Genomic DNA, 20,447 nt, shown 5'->3' with positions numbered 1-20,447 from the left:
TGGAATGCCTCGCTCTTGAGGGTTTGGGGAGATTAACCCGGAGGCAGCACCGCAGGCACTTCGGCGTCAAAGGGAAGGGGTCTCGGGGAGAAGCTGCAGTGGGGGGGGGCGGGGGAGTCACCACCGTTAGTCCTCGCCGCGCAGGGTCGGGGCACCGAGCGAGGAGGTTTGGGTCTCCTGACACAAGGGGGCGGGGGCTACGGTCCGGTCTCACACCCACCAGGCTGGGGGAGGGGACCCGGGCTGCCCAGGGCTAAAGGTGGGAGGGGGTGCTGCGACATCCCGCGGGGTGTGACTGCGTGTGGGGGAACGGGCAGCCGGTCCCCAGCAGGGGGCGCAAGAGGAAGGGGGCGGAGGCCCGGGCCAACACCGGGAAACTGGGTCGGGGACCTCACCTCCTCTGGCGCCTTGACGACGTGCCTCTCCCAGTCTATCTGCTTGTTGAGCGGGTTGTAGAGAAAAGCCGGGCGAGTCACGCTCCGGAACAGCTCCTCGGGTCCCGGCAGCCGCTTCTCCGCCTTGTTCCCACAGCTGCCTGCCGACTTCCCCGGATCCGAGACCCTGCGACTTGTCTCCTCCGGCTCGCTGTTATCCTCCTCGCCCGAGGAGCCCGAGCTGCTGCTCCCGTAAGCCGCGAAATAGCTCAAAGGGTCTTTCTCCTCGGCTGCCATGACGGCTGCTCGCAAAGACTGAGGACTCTACCGGAAGCCGGAAGCTGCTCCAGGGCCCGCCTCGCTATTCGCCCCGCCCCGTCTTGCAGAGGGGCTCACAGTCTGCGCCCCCTGGAGGCTGCGCCGCGTTCCTGCTCCTCGGCTGAGAGAGTGAGGCTGGAGGCGGAGCCCGGCCGCACGTACGTGTTCATACCTGAGGAGCCCTGAGAAGAGAGGAGGTCCCGAGCAAGTGGTCCCGGTCTAACTTTAAGCATTAGATAAGCATTTATTGAAGGCATAGAAGAGCTAAGAATTTCACCTTTCTCCTGTCATTTCACTTTAGTCCCTGCCCAGAGAGATCAGTATTTCTTCCTGATCCCACTGCATCTCCTCCTCCAAAGCAAAATTACCCTCAGAGCGCTTCCCTCGGTTATCATGGAAGACCTGTATGGGTGGAAAACTCCCCAATACAAAAACCGAATTATTTCCTGCTTGACTTCATTCAAGTGCACTCTGAACAGCCTCTCTTTGATGTAGCCCCCCAAGGATCGCATCCCACCACTCCAGGGGGCCTCAAACTCTCTGCCTTCTCATTGTCAGCCTCTTTCAATGCCTGCTTTGTTCTATATGGCCCTTAAATGTTGGTGTTTCCCAACATATTATGCCATCTTTCAGCAATACTTATTAACATTTTGTGGAGGGTGTGTCAAAGTTGCAAGTCAGCCCATCCTTTTCCACATCATTAACTACCTTATGCTGTGACTCCCAGATCTGGATCGATGTAGAGTATGCATAAAGCAAATGTACTTCACAGGGCCTGGTTTTCCAAAGCCTTGCAGTTTCAAATATTGACCTTACAAAAAACAGGAAAATTTCCCAAGGCTATTTAGTCTCTGTTGTAAGATAAAGAGTTGTAACACAGCAAGGCTACTGGTTCACAGACAGACAAGTTACTGATTGATATGTAAAGATACTGGGAAGCTGTGTAGGGAGAAGGAATGTTTTGCTAAGATCAAGCTTTTGTTGGTGGATCACTTAATTGCCTTATAGAATGTCATCTGGCTTGTTTTTACTGAATGTTACCAGCTTCTATTGTTAAAGCTTGTTAAAACGATAACTTCACCTATGTTTCTTCCTGTAACTTCCTGGGCTGGAAGATAAATGCAGGAAGAGAACCCCAATTCATGGTTAATTTCCCAAATGGAAGGAATGCCTCGCTCTTGAGGGTTTGGGGAGATTAACCCCTTTTTGAGGCTTCTCACTGCTCAGAAGAGATGGGGTTTGAGTAATCTTTGGAGGCTCTGTCACCCAGGGGAGAAGGGGTGACAAATCAACAGGAGGCAAAGCAACAGATCTCCAACCCCAATTTTTCCCACCAACCTCTAGACCTGACCTCCTGGCTCTTAAACTTTCCATATGGACATTCTCCTGGGGCCTCAAACACCCCCTTACAGGAACAGTACTTGTCTTTTTGTATAACTCGTCTCTGCACTTTTGTTCCCTGTCCTAATAAATGATAAAACCATGTGCCTAATCATCAAGGAAACTAGAAATCTTTAACTCCTCTGATGAGCTAAGAGAATGATACCCAAATGAAGTTGGTATCAGTGCAAATGTTTAGAGCCCACTTAAGGATACCTGCTCATTCAGATGATACACTCATTTATAACTTGCCATTCCTCCGTGGAGGTAGGCTCCAGGGGCAGAGATGTGCCTGTTTTGTTCACTCCTCTTTCCCAACCAAGTCCGATAGGATAATGTGTATTAGCTCTTTGTGGGGAGGAACTGGACTGTGCTTTGTTCATTTTTATATTCCTAGTACCCAGCTCAGTGCCCTGTCAGAGTAGATGATCAATAAATATTGTTGGAATATAATAATTTATGAGGGTGTGGGTTTAGATAAGTGTTTCTCAAATTTTCCCATCCAAGTACCTATATTGATAGAGGAAAATGAGGATCCCAAAGTGCAGTTTTGGGAGCTCCCCAAATCATTCACACTTCTGATACCAACTGCAAATTCAGGGGTCCCTAAAACCACACTCAGATTTGATAATTTGCTGGAAGGACTCACAGAACTCACTGAAAGATGTTATACTCACAGTTACAATTTATTACAGCAAAAAGGTACAGAAAAAAAATCAGCCAAGGCAAGAGGCATATGGGGCAGAGTACAGGAGAGTTCCACATTCAGAGCTTGCAGTTGTCCTCTCCCAGTTGAGTCATAGAGTACTAACTTCTCCTGGCAGAAATGTCAGCTATGGTTTGAATGTGTCCCCCAAAGCGCATGTGTTGGAAACTTAATCCCCAATGTAACACTGTTGGGAAATGGGATTTAAGAGGTTGATTAGGCCATGAATCCTCTTCCCTCATGGATGGATTAATGTCATTATTGCTAGAGTAGGTTACTTATCATGAGAGTAGGCTTGTCATAAAAGCAAATTTGGCTCCCTCCTGCTCTCACACTCTCTTGCCCTTCTGCCTTCTGCCAAACACCAGTGCCATGCTCTTAGACTTCCCAGCCTCTCAAATGTTAAGAAATAAATCTCAGTTCTTTATAAATTATCCAATCTGTGGAACTCTGTTATAGCAACACAAAACAGACTAAAATAATATGTGAATAATATGCATGGAGCATTGCCAACCAGAGAATCTCACTTGAGCTTTGGTATACAGAGTTTTTATTGGGCTTGGCAACATAGACATGGTTGCCCATGTGGCTGACCTCTGTTTCCTGGAGAAACTGATCTGATACAGTGTGGCCCAAAGCCCCTCGGGCATAAAAATTTTTTGAATATCTTGAAAATGTATGCAAATTTTGCATAGTTGTTCCTAATATAGCTTTTTATTTTAATAGACAATATTTAAAATTACTTATCATTGAGTAAAACTGGCACTCTAAGAGAATAGCCACATTTATACTGTGACTTTAAAAACCGGCCCACTGTTGAGTGCTTCTGGGGTTGGGGTACCTAGTTTGAGCAACATAAATCCTTGTTATCAAAGCCACCAACAGCCTGTATGTGACCAGGTTCAAGGACCACTTCTTACTTGAGCTTTCAACAAGACAGTCCTAGTTCTTGAAACACTTTTTTCACTGGTATGGGGTATAGATGGGTGACTAGGATATTTAAAAGCTCCCTAGCTGATTCTAAAACGGGCAGCAAAGTTTGAGAACCACTGTAATAAAGGACAATTTCTGATAATTAAATAGTATGGCAAATTCAGGCTGAGGATTTGAGAAGCAGCTTAAATTCAGCTCTCCTTTCAGAAAGCCCCCATAAGATTACATTTAACAAGTATAGATCAATTTGCTTCTTGGTATGCTTTTTTTTCTAGAGTCAACAGTATACAATTTATCCAATGATACAAGATGAGACTAGAGCCTAAAACTTCCTCCTCCCTTTTACATTGCTTAGGTAAAAAGATGGTAGCTGTAACACTTGACTTCTACCTCATACCATACACAAAAATTACTTTGAAATGAATCATAGATCTAAATGGGAAACTAAACAACTAAACTTCAAGAAGAAAACACAGGAGAATAACATCATGATGTTGGGATGGCAAAAGTTTCTTACACAGAAGATAAAAATCACTAGCCATAAAAAAATTGATAAATTGGACTTAAAATAAAAAATTGCTTATCAAAACAAATAAACAATAAACCCCAAACAGGAGAATTAGAGAGGACATAAATACAAAGAAAGGCACTCAATGAGAGTGGAGCTCAAAACTAAATCATTATATGAATTAGTTGTTAGATTTAATCCGTAACTGATGAAAAGTTATTCCAGTTACTGATAAATGCACATTTACTCCAACAATGAGTGAAAACCAAGCTCAATATGCTGTATTGGGCCAGTGCCATAAACCCTTAATACACATAGCAGAGCTTAAATGTGCTTTACTGAGCCAGCCCCATACACCATACATGCTGTAATGTATACAGTGGAGCTCAATTTATTATACTGAGCCAGCACCACAGACTTAATGCATATAACACCTCCACTTATCATTAGCTGCAGGTTATTTGACCAACAGAATCAAATCAACCAAATGAGGAAGCAAATCTGGCCAAAATCCAAGACTGAAACCAAATAGACTATATTTCATTCTAACTTATAGAATGAAATAAATGGAATCTGTTTGCTAAGATTTTGAAGTAGAAACAGGAGTACTATCCTATAAGCAGAAAATCAATTGAAATTTTTAAGAACAATTTGATTTTTTACATCTGTGATCCTATCTATAAACTGCTGTTTAATAAAATACCAAAATACAACAAATCTGTGTGAAAATATATATCAATACTCAAATAAAATATATACCAAAAAAAAAAAATTAAACTCAAAAAGATTTAAAATAACCAAACTGCCATTATTCTGGCCTACCTCTGTTTTTCCAGTGTTTGGCCTTCCACCAAGAGTGATATGCTTACCAGAGATAAATTACACCTTCAAAAGTGAACTCATCATGAAAAGACCTGGAGGAATCATAAATGCATATTGCTAACCGGAAGAAGCCAGTCTGAAAAGGCTACATACTGTGTGATTCCAACAATATAACTTTCTGGAAAAGACAAAACTGTAGAGACAATAAAAAAGATCAGTGGTTGCCAGGGCTGGGAGGGGAGTGAGAAGAAAAGAGAAATGAATAGGTGGAGCACAGGAGACTTTTAGGGCAGTGAAACTACTTTGTATGACACTGTACTGTTGGATACATGACATTATGCACTTGTCAAAACCCCTAGAACTGTACACAGAGTGAATCCTAATGTAAACTATGCAGTTCGGTTAACAATAATGTATCAAGACTGGCTCATCTATTGTTAACAAATGTACTACACCAATGCAAGATGTGAGGAAACTGGGGAAGAGGGGGGATTTGGAAACTCTGTACTTCTTGCTCAATTTTTCTGTGAACCTTAAAACTGCTCCAAAAAATATTAATTTTTAAAAAAGCAATAAGTGAGTTCAAAGGTGTTTTGTATTGAGATAATACGGTACTTCAGAAAATAACTTTTTCACTGCTGCATTAACCTATAACACATTGCATCCTATCATGTCAGTCTGTCAAAAATATGCATTTTTGGCAATGGCTAGTTTTCAGAGTTTAAAGGAAAAAAAAATTATAGGATTCAAAACCCCAAAAGCCTAAGTTTATTAAAACCTTAAATTTATTGTCCATATAGTTAGCCAACAGTCTGAATGAAAACACAGTGTTAAAACTAACCTATAAATATAGGTGATATTGTATATTTAAATTATGATCTTTGATTCTGAGTAAATCCTATTTCAAATTTTAAAGAAGGTGATATTGTATATTTAAATTATGATCTTTGATTCTGAGTAAATCCTATTTCAAATTTTAAAAAAGGTACCCGTGCGTGTGTGTGTGTGTGTGTGTGTGTGTGTGTATACAGGCAGCTTGCCGGTACAGGATTCAAACCCTGGACCTTGGTGTTCTCAGCATCAGCACCATGCTCTAACCAATTGAGCTAACTGACCAGCCCAAATTTCATGTTAATTAATGAAATGAAAAGTCTGTTACTGCTTTTCAAAGTGATGTCTTTAAATATAATGCCACTATTTTCTTATGCTATGTGCTGGAGATGAAACATGTTTCTCCATAATCCTTAGAAAGTGCTTATACTACAAAAATCATAGTCTTAGAAATTTTAACACCTATATGCCAATATTCTTCATGATTGATAAACTCGTCAGTCTATCCAGAAATTAAACTTTACCTCACAACTTGAAGTAATGTTTTCTATAAAAGTTGGTACATATAAAAAAAGTGTTTTAGATATTTCCTATTGAAAATTTTGAAATTCCAAAACATAACACTACATTTTAAAAACTTTTATTGCTAATAGCAAATTTCCATCTCTGCTTTTTTGCAATTAATAATAGAAATATATAGGAGACAGATGTCAGGAAACAGGAAGAATTATAATTTAAATGAAAACAATGATAGCATAAGATTTAAAAATACATAAAATTAGTCAAATTTTGTTATACAATAAAAAGACAAATCTGGCTAATGGCACACTTTCCCAAACTGTACTTAAAACAGAATTGACACACACACACACACACACACACACACACACACACACACACACACACACACAAAAAACCCAATCTGTGCTAGTTATTTCAACTGTATGGTGGTCCTCATTAAAGGAGAACAAAAAGTACAGAGAAAGTGTTTTTTTAAATCTCATCATATTACATGTATTAACTGGGGTTTATGCCAAGATACTTTTCTTTTGGAATGAAAATGAAAAAGCAAAGAATGTGAAAATCCTAAGAAAGTAATATTAATTTGTAAGATTAATAAGAAATGAATTTTGGCAAACAGAAGTCTTAGGTGGCTCAAACTCCATCAGGTGTTCCTCCAGCAACAGAAGGAGGCCCTGTAAGACCAAGTGGGAAAGGGATGGCAGTTCTACCATCAGTGATTGGCTTTACTCACAAATAGGAACAGCTTAATGCTGAAAATTTACTGCTGAATGGTTGAAAAGGACTATTAGACTCAGGAAATTTCTAGCACAAATGCACTAAGAAACATTACTCCCAGCCTAAAAGTCTATTCTCAAATAGAGAAATGTTCCCTATTAAAATTAGTCTAAGAACATAAAAAATTTGAAAACATTAAAACACCTAAAAAAATGAAAAAATAGAAAATACTGAAAAGTACATGATCAACATGATTTACATTTAGCTATCCTAAAAGTATGCTTCTTTTATTCTAAAAAATTCTATTTACAAAGTATGCTTACATTGCATTTTAAAACATGTTATCAAATGTAAATAAATCATTATAGGAGTTTTATACAAAGACTCATATCCTTTAAAATATTTGTCATGATTAAAAAAATTCAAAGGCAGTAAAATAGTCATTGCCGTGAAAGAGCACGTGATCTTAAGGGAAGAAACATCTCACTAGAGTTTCCACAAGTTCCTTCTTCTAACTGCAGCTCTGGTGGCAAAGGAGGAGCCCCAGGGTCTCCAGGTCTAGGAAGCGTAGTTGAAGAGAAGATGGTATTTTCAGTTCTGCCTACTTCTAGAACAGGCAAATTCAGAGAAGAATCAGTAGAAAAAAAGGGGGCCGTGCTGGATTCTCCTTCTGGATGGTATATGACAGTGGATGCTCTCAGTTTTTCAGAGAAATTACTCTCATCTGAATTTGATCTAGAGAGGTTGTTTGAGGCTCCATCTGGAAAAGGCTCACAGCCGCTACATTTCAGTCCTACAATAAAATTATTCAGATGTAAATAAAAAAGTAACAAAAAAATTGAGTTCATGACCATCTTGTAACTTTTTAAGATTACAAGCTAGTTACCACACAACCAAAATTTAAATAGCAATTTATAAATTCTGTCATCATCCTTTCCAAATCTCATTTGCTATTCTCAACAATCACAAAGCATGCTATCATTTATATTTTGTAGTTAAGGAAATAGTTTAAAGAAATGTAAATAATATGCTATAATTCACATTTAATGTATACTTATATACTTAACCACTGAAGGACCTGGAAAAAATAACACAGCCCTAAATTTTTTTTATAGAATAAGAAATAGCTTTCACATCTCATAAATATTCTTTAGCATTCTGGCACGCACAAAAATATAGTCAATAAAAACAAATTGAAATAGGGCATATGCTAAAATTCTATGAGTTGATCAATGCCTATTACTGATTCTTGCATAGGATGTTAGAAATGGAAAGGATTTTAGAAGTCATCTGGGATAGTCTCTCACTATTAGAGATGAGAAAAGAGAGGCACAGAACAGTTAAGTCATGTCCAACATTCCACCACTACTTCATGGGAAAGTGAGAACCACAAATAGACAATGTCATGGTTCTCAATCTTATAGTCTACTTAAGTGACAGTGGTTGTTCCCATCAAATAATTTTATCATAGCCAAAGGATATAGCCAACAATTAGCCTCAGGACTGAAGCAAACACAAGTGCGATTTATCCTTCTGTTAGCCTTAGCAAATATTCAACTTAACTGTCTACTGGCAAAGAAACTCCTGAGTTGACAAATTTTAGGAAAAACTTGTAAAGTCTATAAAGTATACTTATGGGTCACTTTTACCACTAGTTTTTCAACTTCAAAATACATTCAGCATTTCTGTCCCATGCTATAGAAACTATTTTCTTGTATATGGCTCAAGAGGGGAAACTTCCAGTGTGTCCCAGCAAGGACTTATATGAGTTCTTCAAGGGCAGAGCCCTAAATTACTCATTTCTGTATCCTCAGTGCACAGAACAGCTAGAGTAGAGCTAAATCACATGCACATTTAACTTATGTGCTCTCTCTCTCTCTCTCTCTCTCAAGAGAGAAACAGAGGGAGTTGGGGATTTAAATTGTGCAGGTAATTCTGCACAGCATTCCAATCAGGGAGTGTGTGTTCTGGGGTAAGGGTGAAACGAAATGGGAAAGGTGAATTTGCTATTCCTTCAATCAATCTCAGCTCCCACACCTCTTATATCTTGCCAAACTGAGTGTGATTCTAGTGTTTAACGTAGTGTATATTTTATACATGATTCCTACAAACATGCCAGCTACTTCATCTTGTGATCAGGAGAAAAGCTAGCAGAGTTGGACCTATTAAAATACTTTGCCTATAAATTGTTCTTTATGCATGATGTTATTTTCAGATGTTCCTTTTAATTAGATTAATTTTACATTCTGCTGACTTTAGAAACAAACGCTTAAGTATGTATACTGGGCTTTCGTTATAGTAAGTTTTCTATAAATGGTATTGTTATATGAATACAAATATAGGATATTAAATTATATTCCACTTTTGCAATGTAATGACATCATGTAAGGTTAAAAAAAAAAGCAAATCAAATATAATTCTAAAGCTTAAACTTTTTGAAAGCAATATGATCATTTTTAGATTTTTCGTTTTGCTTTGCATTTTACTTTTAAAACCATTTTTACATTTAAATTAACTAGTAGATACCTAAGATATTTTACCTTTCAGATGTTCTAGTTTTATATTTCTAAGTTTCAGCACTTCATCTGTAATCTTCTGTATCAAGAAGTTCTGTGTTTTTTCTCGCCGAATAGATTCAACAAGGGTGTCTAGTCCTTTTGGGTTTTCTTGTAAGTAGTCTAACAATTTTCCAGCCCTTTTTCTACTTGATGTTCGGCAAGAAATTTCTTCAGTGTCTTCTCTACTGAGTATTTTTTTGGCACGTAGATGATCAAAATGTCTCTCAGCTATGATTTTCTCACATAGGTATACACGTAAATTTTCTAAAGCCTAAAAGACATAAAATAAAATATGCTTGAATGTTATTTTGTAACACCTAAGGATATCACATAGGTGACTGATTACTAATTAGGAATCTTAACTGGTAACTAAGAAGACAATGTTCTGAAGACAGGAGGCTCAGGCCCTCTAAAACGCATTCTAAGATGAAGGTCCAACTAGATACTCATAGATCCCAGATGAGACACTCCTCACAGTTTCTGCCATCCTCTGAACTCACTTTCATACCTAAAAACCAAGACCAGTCTATTGTGAGCAGGAGCCAGTGAATCTAGAGTCCTTGGTTACAGGGAGGTCTGCTCAAGGACAACTTCAGAGGTAAAGATAAGAGCAAAAACTACTGTACAGTTTAGTTACCATTTAGCAAGGCATTCAGAACTAGTCAGTACCAGGGAAGATAACTCAGAGGTCTCACAGTTTATAACTTTCTCATGTTTGCTATTAATTATTCCATCTCCCTAGAGCAAAAACCATAGAAAACAAAACAAAACATCTAAACTAAAATGTAACTGTCTTTGGGGTCAGTTGGAAAGACTGTACTCTAACTCAATGAGTCATTCTTGGTGGACGGGAGATGGAAGGGTGTGAAAGGAGAGAAATCTCAAGGAATAGAGACTTGAGAAGTGCCTAAGGGGGCTTAGTTAGCAGAAAATCCATGCTGGTATCAATAAATGGCATTAATAATTGGATGCCAGTGATTGTATTTTAGCTCCTCTATTTACCAGATATATGATCTTGGGTAAGTTACTTAACTCCTCTGTGCCTATTTCCTCCTCTGATTGTAATGAAAACAAATTAATATACACAAAGTGTTTAGAAAAGTGCCTGGTACATAATAAGTGATCAATACACATTAGGGATGATGACACTGATAATTAAATTGAACCACATTTATAATGGTGAATTAAAGGCAATGGAAGATCTTAGAAGTATCCTAGTATATGGTGGCAGAAAAGTAGGCCAAGTAGAGGTTCCTGTAATTCTCAGTCCACTAAACTCCCACATTCATTCATTTATTCATGCGATAAACATTTTATATACCTAAATTCCTAATATGCCAAGTGCTAAACACTGAATATACAAAGATAAACAAGATTTGAATCCTGTATGCAAAGGGCTCATGGTCTGGTCGGGGAATACATATCACACACAAACCAATAATTATAAGACAGTATGATACAGCCCAGAAAAGAAAGATTATAGGACAAGTACTGGGGAAGCACAGAGTGAGCAACTAACTCTATCTTCGGGACCTGGGAAATTTACAGAGGCTATTGTTGGGCTAGAGGCATGAAGGTGCACAATGGGGAAACTACTGAGAAGTCTGGGGTTGGAACACAGTATACATGTGAGGGTGGTGAGAAATGAAGTTGGGAAGGAAAACTAGGGTTAGATTATGGAAGACTTTCTATAACATACTGAGGAACATACATTTCCCTATAGCCAAAAGGAAGAGTCATCAAAGGTTTAAAAATAAGAGGCAATAAGAAAACCTTTGCAGAGAACTGGGGGAAGCCAAAATTGGGGTCAAAGGAGACCAGTAAAAGACTGCTGCAATTATGTTACATAAGACATACTGAGTGCATGAATTTAAGCTGTGGGAGAGAGACCAGATTTGAAAGATGAATTCCTTGAGAAACCTGTTGTCAACAGGCTCTGAACCAAGTTTATCTTCCCCTATCCTTTTCCTTTAATGTGTCAACTCATTTCAAAGTACCACTATCCATACTATCATGCTATAAACCTAGAAGTCATCGTCCTTGACTCTTCCTCTCTTTAACTCACTTGCCAGATCTGATCATCCACCCACCAAGTACTGCCAATCTACTACCCCTTGTATACATCTAATCTGTCCGTTCACTATATCTCTATTACTGGCATTGCCTGAGTTCAGTCCTTATCATACCTTGCACAGACTATTAATAACAGAAACTTATACTTCTACTTCCCTCCTCCTCAAATTTCTCCTTCATATATCTATCAGATCTTCCAATTTTTCAAGAGAAAATGGAAATCTGGAGTGTTATATGAATTCTAATATTAAAATATTAATATTTTTATCAAAACATAATTGATTGTACATATCTGTGGGGTACGGTGTTGAATATCAATACCTGTGTGGAATACGTGATGCTCAAATCAGGAAACCAGTATATTCAACATTACACAATGTAATCACTTTTTGTGGCCCTTTACCAATTTCTCACTAACCCTCCTCCTACCCCTTCCCACCTCTGGTGGCCTCTTCTCTCTTTTTGAGAGTTCAACAACTATTGTGATTGTTGTATCTTTCTTTTTAAATTTTTTTAGCTCCCACTTATGAGGACATGCAGTATTTCTCTTTCTGTACCTGGCTTATTTCACTGAACATGATTCTTTGTTCATCCATGTTGCTGCAAATGTCAGAATTTCATTCCTTCTTATGGGAGAGTAGTATTCTGTTTTGTACATATACCACATTTTCCTTATCTAGTTGTCCATTGATGGACATTTATGTTGGTTCAACTCTTGGCTATTGCAAATAGAGCTGTGATAAACATGGGTATGCAGGTATCCCTTCAACACGATGATTTCCACCCATTTGGGTATGTACCAAGCACTGGAATTGCTGGATAGTATGCCAGTTCTATCTGTAGTTGTCTGAAGAAACTCTATACTGTTTTCCATAATGGCTGCACGAATTTACAGTTCCACAATCGTATAGGAGGGTTCCCCTTTCTCCATGTTTTTGCCAGCATTTGTAATTCTTTTTGACAACAGTCAGTCTAACAGGGTGAGATAATAACTCAATATGGTTTTGATTTGCAATTCCCTGATGCTTAGTGATGCTGAGCACTTTCTCATGTCTGTTGGCCATTTGTATATCTTCCTTTCAGAAATGCCTATTCAGCTCCTTTGCCCATTTTATAACTGGGGTGTTTGTTTTTTTTTACTGTTGTTTGAATTCCTTGTATATTCTGGATATTAATCCATTGTCCTATGCATAGTTTCCAAATATTTTCTCACATCATCCTGTAGGTTGTCTTTTCACTGCTGCTTCTTTTGCTGTGCAGAAGCTTCTTAGTTTGATATAATCCCATGTTTATTTTTTCTTTTGTTGCTTGTACTTTGGGTGTCTTTTCATAAAGTCTTTGCGCAGTCTTACTTACTGAAGTGTTTCCCGTTTTCTTTGAGGAGTTTTATAGTTTCAGGTCTTATATCTAAGTCTTCAATCCATTTTGAGTTGATTTTGGTATACAGTGAGAGGTATGGGTCTAGTTTCATTCTTCTACATATGGATGTCCAGTTTTCCCAGCACAATTTATTGAAGAGGCAGTCTTTCCCCCAATGTATGTTGTTGGTGCCTTTGTTGAACAATTGTCTGTTAAGTATGTGGGTTAATTTCTGGGTTCCCTATTCTGTTCCGTTGGTCTGAGTGTCTGATTTTTTGCCAGTACTATGCTGTTTTGGTTACTATAGCTTTGTAGTATAATTTGAAGTCATGTAGTGTAATGTGTCCGGCTTTATTTTTTTTGCTCAGGACTGCTTTGGCTATTTGGGGTCTTTTGTTGTTCCATATGAATGTTAGGATTGTTATTTCTATTTCTGTCAAGAATGTCACTAGTATTGTGATGGGGATTGCACTGAATCTGTAGATTGCTTTGGGTAGTATGGACATTTTCACAATGTTAATTCTTCTAATCCAAGAGCATGGAATAACTTTTCATCTTTTTGTGTCCTCTTTAATTTCTTTCAGCAGTGATTTGTAGTTCTCATTGTAGAGATCTTTCATCTTCTCAGTTAAATTATTCCTAGGTCTTTTACTTATTTATTTGCTGATTATTGTAAATGTGCTTGCTTTCTTGATTTCTTTTTCTGCCAGTTCATTATTGGAGTATAAAAACTACTAATTTTTGCATGTTTTATATCCTGTAATTTTACTGAAATCATTCATCAGCTCTAAGAGTTTTTTTGTGGTGTCTTTTGTATATATAGGATCATGTCATCTGCAAATAAGGACAGTATGACTTTGTGTTTTCCAATCTGGATGCTCTTTATTTCACTCTCTTGCCTAATTGCTCTGGCTAGTACTTCCAATACTATGTGAAATAAGAGTGGTGAAAGTGGGCATTATTATCTTGTTCCTGATCAATATCATTCAGGATGATATTGGTGGTGGGTTTATCACATATGGCTTTTATTGTTTTGAGATACTTTCCTTCTATATCTAATTTGCTTAGAGTCTTTATCATGAAGGGATGTTGAATTTTGTCAAATGCTTTTTTCTGCATCTATTGAGATAATCATATCGTTTTTGCCTTTGATTTTGTTGATATGTTGTATCATACTTACTGACTTATATATATTGAACCATTCTTGCATTCCTGGGCATATAATTTCTTTATGTGTTGCTGTATTTTGTTTGCTAATATTTTTTTGAAGATTTTTGAATCTATGTTCATCAAAGATACTGGCCTGTAGTTTTCTTTTGTTGTTTCTTTGTCTGGTTTTGGTATCAGGGTGATGCTGGCCTCATAGAATGAGTTTGGGAGAATGGTCTGTTTTTCTGGAATAGTTTGAAGAGAATTGGTATTAACTCTTCTTTAAAGGTTTGGTAGAATTCAGCAGTAAAGCCATCCATTCCTGGGTTTTTCTAGTTAATTTTTTAAAAATGTGAAACACTGCGTTCTGTTCCTGACTTGCAGGATAAAGTTTTGCAACCATGGCAGAATAGTAGAGAAGAACATAGCTCTAGAGCTAAACCAACCTAAATTCAAATCTTGAATCTGGAACATATTCCTGTGATAGGTGGGGCAAGTTACTTAATCATCCTAAGCTCCAAGTTCCTTACTGATAAAATAATGATAAATATTTAACTCACAGGACATCTAGAAGGACTAAATGGGAGAGCGTATATGAAGGCTTTGGCACAGTCTTTGATACATAGTAAGTGCTCAATAAATAAAACCTATTTGATTATAGCAGACAAGGTTCTTGATAATATGGCTCCTGTCTACCTCTCTAGTTTAATGTATCACTACTTCTGTCCTAGAACTTTATGCTCTACCTAAAACAGCTGTCATTCTACACTTCTTTGTTATTACTTTTGTCTTGTTTTCTTTTCTCATACTCTAAGCCCCTAGTCATCCTTTAAGATTCAGGTCAGTGGTTATCTCCTTTGGAAAGCTTTACCTAAATTACCCAGAATGAGTTAGGCACCCCTCTTCTCTGTCCTGGTGCACCCTGTGTATACATCTCACATTTCTATATACAAAGACTCCACTTCTTTCAACTCATTTCCCATTTCATTCCTAGATGTTTCCATTCTGCCCCACTACTGTTGTCAAAGTCACTAATGATCTCCTTATTGCCAAGTTTGATACTTTTCATACCATAGTCTCCTGATTTTCTTCCAATTTCTGTGGCTGTAACTTCTCATTTTTTACAACTCTTCTCTTTAAAGGGTTTTAAAACCCTTTTCTTTTCTAGCTCTTAACTTCCCAGGTGAACTCATTCAATGTCACACTTACATTTCTAGCTCATATCTTTCTTCTGATCTTCAGACTTGGTACATGTAATTTCTAATTTGACATTTCCACTTACTAATCTGATTCCCTGTTCTTCCTCTGCTCCCACATTCAATACATCATCAAGTCCTATCATTTCTACTTCAAAAATGCATCTGGAATTCTCCTGCTCCATCCATCTCCACTGCCTTCACCCTGATCCAAATCATCATCATCTTTCATCTATACAAATTCCAAGAGTCTCCTCACTGGTTTCCCTGCTCTTACCCTTGTTCTCCTCAGTCCACAGAATAGGCAGGGAGATCTTTAAAAAACATAACATAATTCTTCAATAAGTCCCTACTACACTTTGGGGGGAGGGGGGAGGGAACCACTCTATGTTTGAAGCAGGGAAACATCAGGTATGTTTTGTTTAACACTACATACTCTGCACTTAGCAGAGTGGCAAGCAGATAGTGTTTTGGATGAATGAAAAAATCATTGCATTTATTTTATGATTTAAAATTATCATTTTATGTCTGTCTCCCTTCCCCCAAGAAATTGAGCTCTTTTCAAACTACGATTGTGTCTTAGTTTTTAATTTTGAACTGTTAAAAACAACTACAGGATCAGCCTCACAGTAGCATGTAATCCATATTTATTAAAATGAAATAAACTCAACTAAAAAGATGAAGTAAACAACTAGATGGGGATAAAGAGGAGGAAGAAGTAGTGGTGGTATACCACTTATCAGGACCAAATACAGAAGGTAAATTCCAAGAATCTCCTCACTGGTTTTGGGGGAGGGAAAATAAAAAGTTCAATTTTTGACAAGGTGAGAAATTTGCCTGATATAACAGTAGACTTCTAGTAGATATCTGGAAGAGCCTACAGTTGAGAGTAAAGGAGGTCTAAATATGTGGATGATAATTTTCACACTTTCTAAGGTCATAAACTATTTTGAAAATATCATGAAAAAAATCCCCAAGAAAAAAAATGCACAGTTTTTCATAGACCTCCTGAAACCCATCCATGGCTTCCTCAAGATTATGAATTTCTGACACAGATGTAAATTAAAATCATGGAGATAGATAACACTGATGAGCCGACAGAGAAAAATAAAGGCCTGGAAGCCACTCTTCATATCTGTATTTGTATACAGGTCTTATTTCCCCACACTTACAACCTCTCAGGTCCTATTTTATCAGCTGTAAAATGGGAATGGCAATTATCTCCTTTAGGGGATGTAGAGATTAAGTAGGAACATTGTAAATTGTGTGACACAGCATCTGGAACACAGTAGACCTAGCTCTTGAAGTTCATGGTTTTACTGGCACTTTTCTAGAATAAAACAACGTTTATTTATTCTATAGTAGTTATCAATGTCCCAGTCTTATCTCACTAGAAAATAAAGCAGGGGCTTGGCCTTCATTTTTTTTTGCATCCTTCCAGGCCCAAGGACAGTACTTTCCATACTGTAAGTGCTCCATAAATCTCTGCTGAATGAGGAAACTAAGGCACAAGTCCCAGTCATATCCCGTTTCCTCATGCTAGTGAGTCAGACTGATTGTCATCATGAGTGAAGTATAATGAACCCTACAGGAGAGGGAAGAAGAAGGGATTTGAAATAGATAGACATTTAAAAGTTTCTGTCCTGTCCAGTTCATAAAGATGATTTTGTAAAAGTACTGCAGTGTTAAGTAAAAGCACACTTTGAGTTTCTGTTTTTAATTTGAATTCATATAAAGTATTTTAGTGGTACTCATACAGGTCAGGCAAAACGACTAACTAAAATCAAAGGGAAAGAAACAAGTTGTACCTTAAAAATGCCATACTTTACACATAAATATTCGTATTAAAATGGTTTGTGCATCATCCAAGCAGAAGAGCATGAGTTAGCTACTGAATATTTTAAACGTTTACCTGTACATTAATTCTCAGCTACATGTATTCACCTCCCCCTCCCATTTAAATATGTGGGCGTTTGCTTACTAGGGGAATTCCAGGTTGTGTGTTGAGCTTCCCCCAGCCCCTTTGCAAAACAGTTTCACATATTTGCTCCGCTGCTTAGGATCCTTTGTCTGGTCCAGCTTTTGCTCTGGGCTGAGACAGCAGCCTGACTCAAGGATGAACCCGAGCCGCCGATCCTTAACAAAGTAGCTCGAAGAGCGCAGAGAAGGGGAAGTCAGGAGCGGATGAGGAGTGAGCAAGAAGCTAACTGCGAAGAAACGCTCCGCTGGACAAGGCTTCAAACACCCAAGCCCTGAGTTCAGCGATTTAAAACGTGGGTTAACACGACACCACGACGTGGGGCATCACGTCTACCAATATCCCTCGGAGGCAGGGCTCGCTGCGGTCTTCCCGTGCCCGGACCTTCCGCTCCTCCGACCCGGAGGCTCCCCCTCGTTCTCGAACTCCGGGTTTCCGCTTTCCTCTCCCGCAGGGCTGCTGCCCGCCCCGGCCCGCCCCCAGCCCTCGGGAGCGCCTGGGCAAGGCTGTGCTACTCACGTCCTTCTTCACTTCAGTTAGGTCCTCCTCTGTGAGGGACAGCGCGGTGGGCTCCATGGCGGAGGCGGGAGATGGCACTTCTTCCGGGTCTTCGGCCTCCTGGTGAGAGCGAAGAAAGGGAGGCGGAGCAGGTCGGGAGGACCACGGCCGCTCCTTCGAAAACAGAGGGGTTCGGGGGTCAAACCGAAGCACTTCCGGCTCCGCCTCTGGGGCCGCCGGCGCAGCAGACCCACGCGTTACGACGCGGACCTACGAGCTGAGTCCAGTTCCAGCCTGACTCAAGGATGAACCCGAGCCGCCGATCCTTAACAAAGTAGCTCGAAGAGCGCAGAGAAGGGGAAGTCAGGAGCGGATGAGGAGTGAGCAAGAAGCTAACTGCGAAGAAACGCTCCGCTGGACAAGGCTTCAAACACCCAAGCCCTGAGTTCAGCGATTTAAAACGTGGGTTAACACGACACCACGACGTGGGGCATCACGTCTACCAATATCCCTCGGAGGCAGGGCTCGCTGCGGTCTTCCCGTGCCCGGACCTTCCGCTCCTCCGACCCGGAGGCTCCCCCTCGTTCTCGAACTCCGGGTTTCCGCTTTCCTCTCCCGCAGGGCTGCTGCCCGCCCCGGCCCGCCCCCAGCCCTCGGGAGCGCCTGGGCAAGGCTGTGCTACTCACGTCCTTCTTCACTTCAGTTAGGTCCTCCTCTGTGAGGGACAGCGCGGTGGGCTCCATGGCGGAGGCGGGAGATGGCACTTCTTCCGGGTCTTCGGCCTCCTGGTGAGAGCGAAGAAAGGGAGGCGGAGCAGGTCGGGAGGACCACGGCCGCTCCTTCGAAAACAGAGGGGTTCGGGGGTCAAACCGAAGCACTTCCGGCTCCGCCTCTGGGGCCGCCGGCGCAGCAGACCCACGCGTTACGACGCGGACCTACGAGCTGAGTCCAGTTCCTTCCCTCCCCTGAGGCTCAGGCGGAGGCACCGCCTCTCAGAGAGGCGGGGCTACCAACAGAGCCCGCCCCATCTCTGCGGCAGCCAATCGGTGCCAGCCCGCGGGCCCCTTCTGTCCCCGCCCCCCGGCCTGAGCCTTTCCAGAGTGGCTCCGCCACAGCGGGCGTCACCTCGAGCCACGCCTCCGCAGGGCGTTTGCATGTGGAAGCGGGTTGGCCTGCCTTTAAGGAGTCGTTTCCGTGCGTGGGGCCCGTCGCTGCTCGGCCAGCTGTCACTCCCGGACTGCGCGGACTGCTCACTTTGGTGGAGTCCGGTCTCGGCTGGTCAGTCGGTTCGGGTTCCTCCGCTTTTCCCAGGCCCTGCCCTACAATTTCCTGTTGTTTTGTTTGCCCACTGAATTTTTAAATTATCTGGTCACACACAAACACGCTCATGTACACACACTATCATCTTAACTACAGTATTATAGAAATTTTTGAAAGAGAAAAACCACCTACAATCCCACCACTTTAACACCTAATTTAACGTTTACATACCTTTTGGTTAGTGTTCATTATAAACGTATTTTTTCCTCATTTATTAATCTGTGTAATGGAGATATGCTTACCTCATAGAGATGGTGGGAGTGTATGTAAAGTTCTCAGAGGTACTTGGCACATAGTACGCACTCTATTAAAATCTTTTATTACTCAGATATTTATTGAGTCCTTACCAATATATTCTAGACATCTTATGCTGTAAAAGTTCTCCATTTTATTAGAGGAGACTGATGAACAGGCGTCTATTCCGAGAACGGTAAAGCAACATATGAGAAGCTCCAGAGAGAGCCCTAGGCCCAAGTCAGTTGCTTGAACAACATGCTAAATAAACTAGAAATAAAATAGATGGTTTTTGAAGCTACAAGGGTAGATAAAAATTACAAGAGGACCAAGGACAAACTTGAGAATCTCAACATTTAAGGGGAGGGAAAGCAAATGAACCAGAGAAGAACAGTGTTGTCAAAGCCACACCAAGGTAGTATTGATCACAACGCAGGGATTCTGCTTTTTACATCAGCAATATGTCATATGTCGTTTCCCACATTGATACACAGCACAAGTACAGTCAAAGCCACACCAAGGTAGTATTGATCACAACGCAGGGATTCTGCTTTTTACATCAGCAATGTGTCATATGTCGTTTCCCACATTGATACACAGCACAAGTACAATCTTTTTCTGATTCATTTTCCATCATCTCGGTATAACCTGGTTTACTTAACCATTCCTTCTTTCATTTAACAATTATTTGTTGAATGTCAACTATGTGTCAGATACTGTTCTAGGTGTTGGGGTAACAGCTGTGAAGAAAAGATAAAAATCTCTTTCCTCATGGAACTTATATTCTAGGGTATGTTTGTTTGGGGCGGGGGAGGTAGACATTTGAAAATTTTTATGTAAGTTATTTAGTATATTAGAAGATGTAGAATGAGGTTGTAAGGAGTGGTAAAATTGTAAAATAGGGTGAAATAGGGTGGTCACTGAAGACCTTACTGAGAAGAGGGATTTGACTTACTGCCTGAAGGAAGTGA

At 40.0% G+C, this 20,447-nt stretch overlaps 2 protein-coding genes across 2 annotated transcripts; both read right to left on the bottom strand.

Annotated features, from left to right (window-relative positions):
• Positions 1-39: 39 nt before the first annotated feature.
• On the bottom strand, positions 40-704 carry LOC103603211 (UPF0690 protein C1orf52-like). Its single transcript, XM_008587708.1, has 2 exons — positions 396-704; positions 40-93 (listed from the first exon to the last, which is right to left on the bottom strand). The coding sequence occupies exons 1-2, from the start codon at positions 669-671 to the stop codon at positions 67-69; spliced, it is 303 nt and encodes a 100-aa protein (XP_008585930.1). The 5' UTR covers positions 672-704; the 3' UTR covers positions 40-66.
• Positions 705-6,761: 6,057 nt separating this feature from the next.
• Positions 6,762-18,105, bottom strand: BCL10 (B-cell CLL/lymphoma 10). Its single transcript, XM_008587707.1, has 3 exons — positions 17,944-18,105; positions 9,652-9,940; positions 6,762-7,904 (listed from the first exon to the last, which is right to left on the bottom strand). The coding sequence occupies exons 1-3, from the start codon at positions 17,998-18,000 to the stop codon at positions 7,552-7,554; spliced, it is 699 nt and encodes a 232-aa protein (XP_008585929.1). The 5' UTR covers positions 18,001-18,105; the 3' UTR covers positions 6,762-7,551.
• Between the last annotated feature and the right edge of the window lie 2,342 nt (positions 18,106-20,447).

This window comes from Galeopterus variegatus, unplaced genomic scaffold (genome assembly GCF_000696425.1).
Source record: "Galeopterus variegatus unplaced genomic scaffold, G_variegatus-3.0.2 Scaffold4503, whole genome shotgun sequence".
NCBI lineage: Eukaryota > Metazoa > Chordata > Mammalia > Dermoptera > Cynocephalidae > Galeopterus > Galeopterus variegatus.
This window is presented reverse-complemented; position numbering and strand designations above follow the sequence as displayed.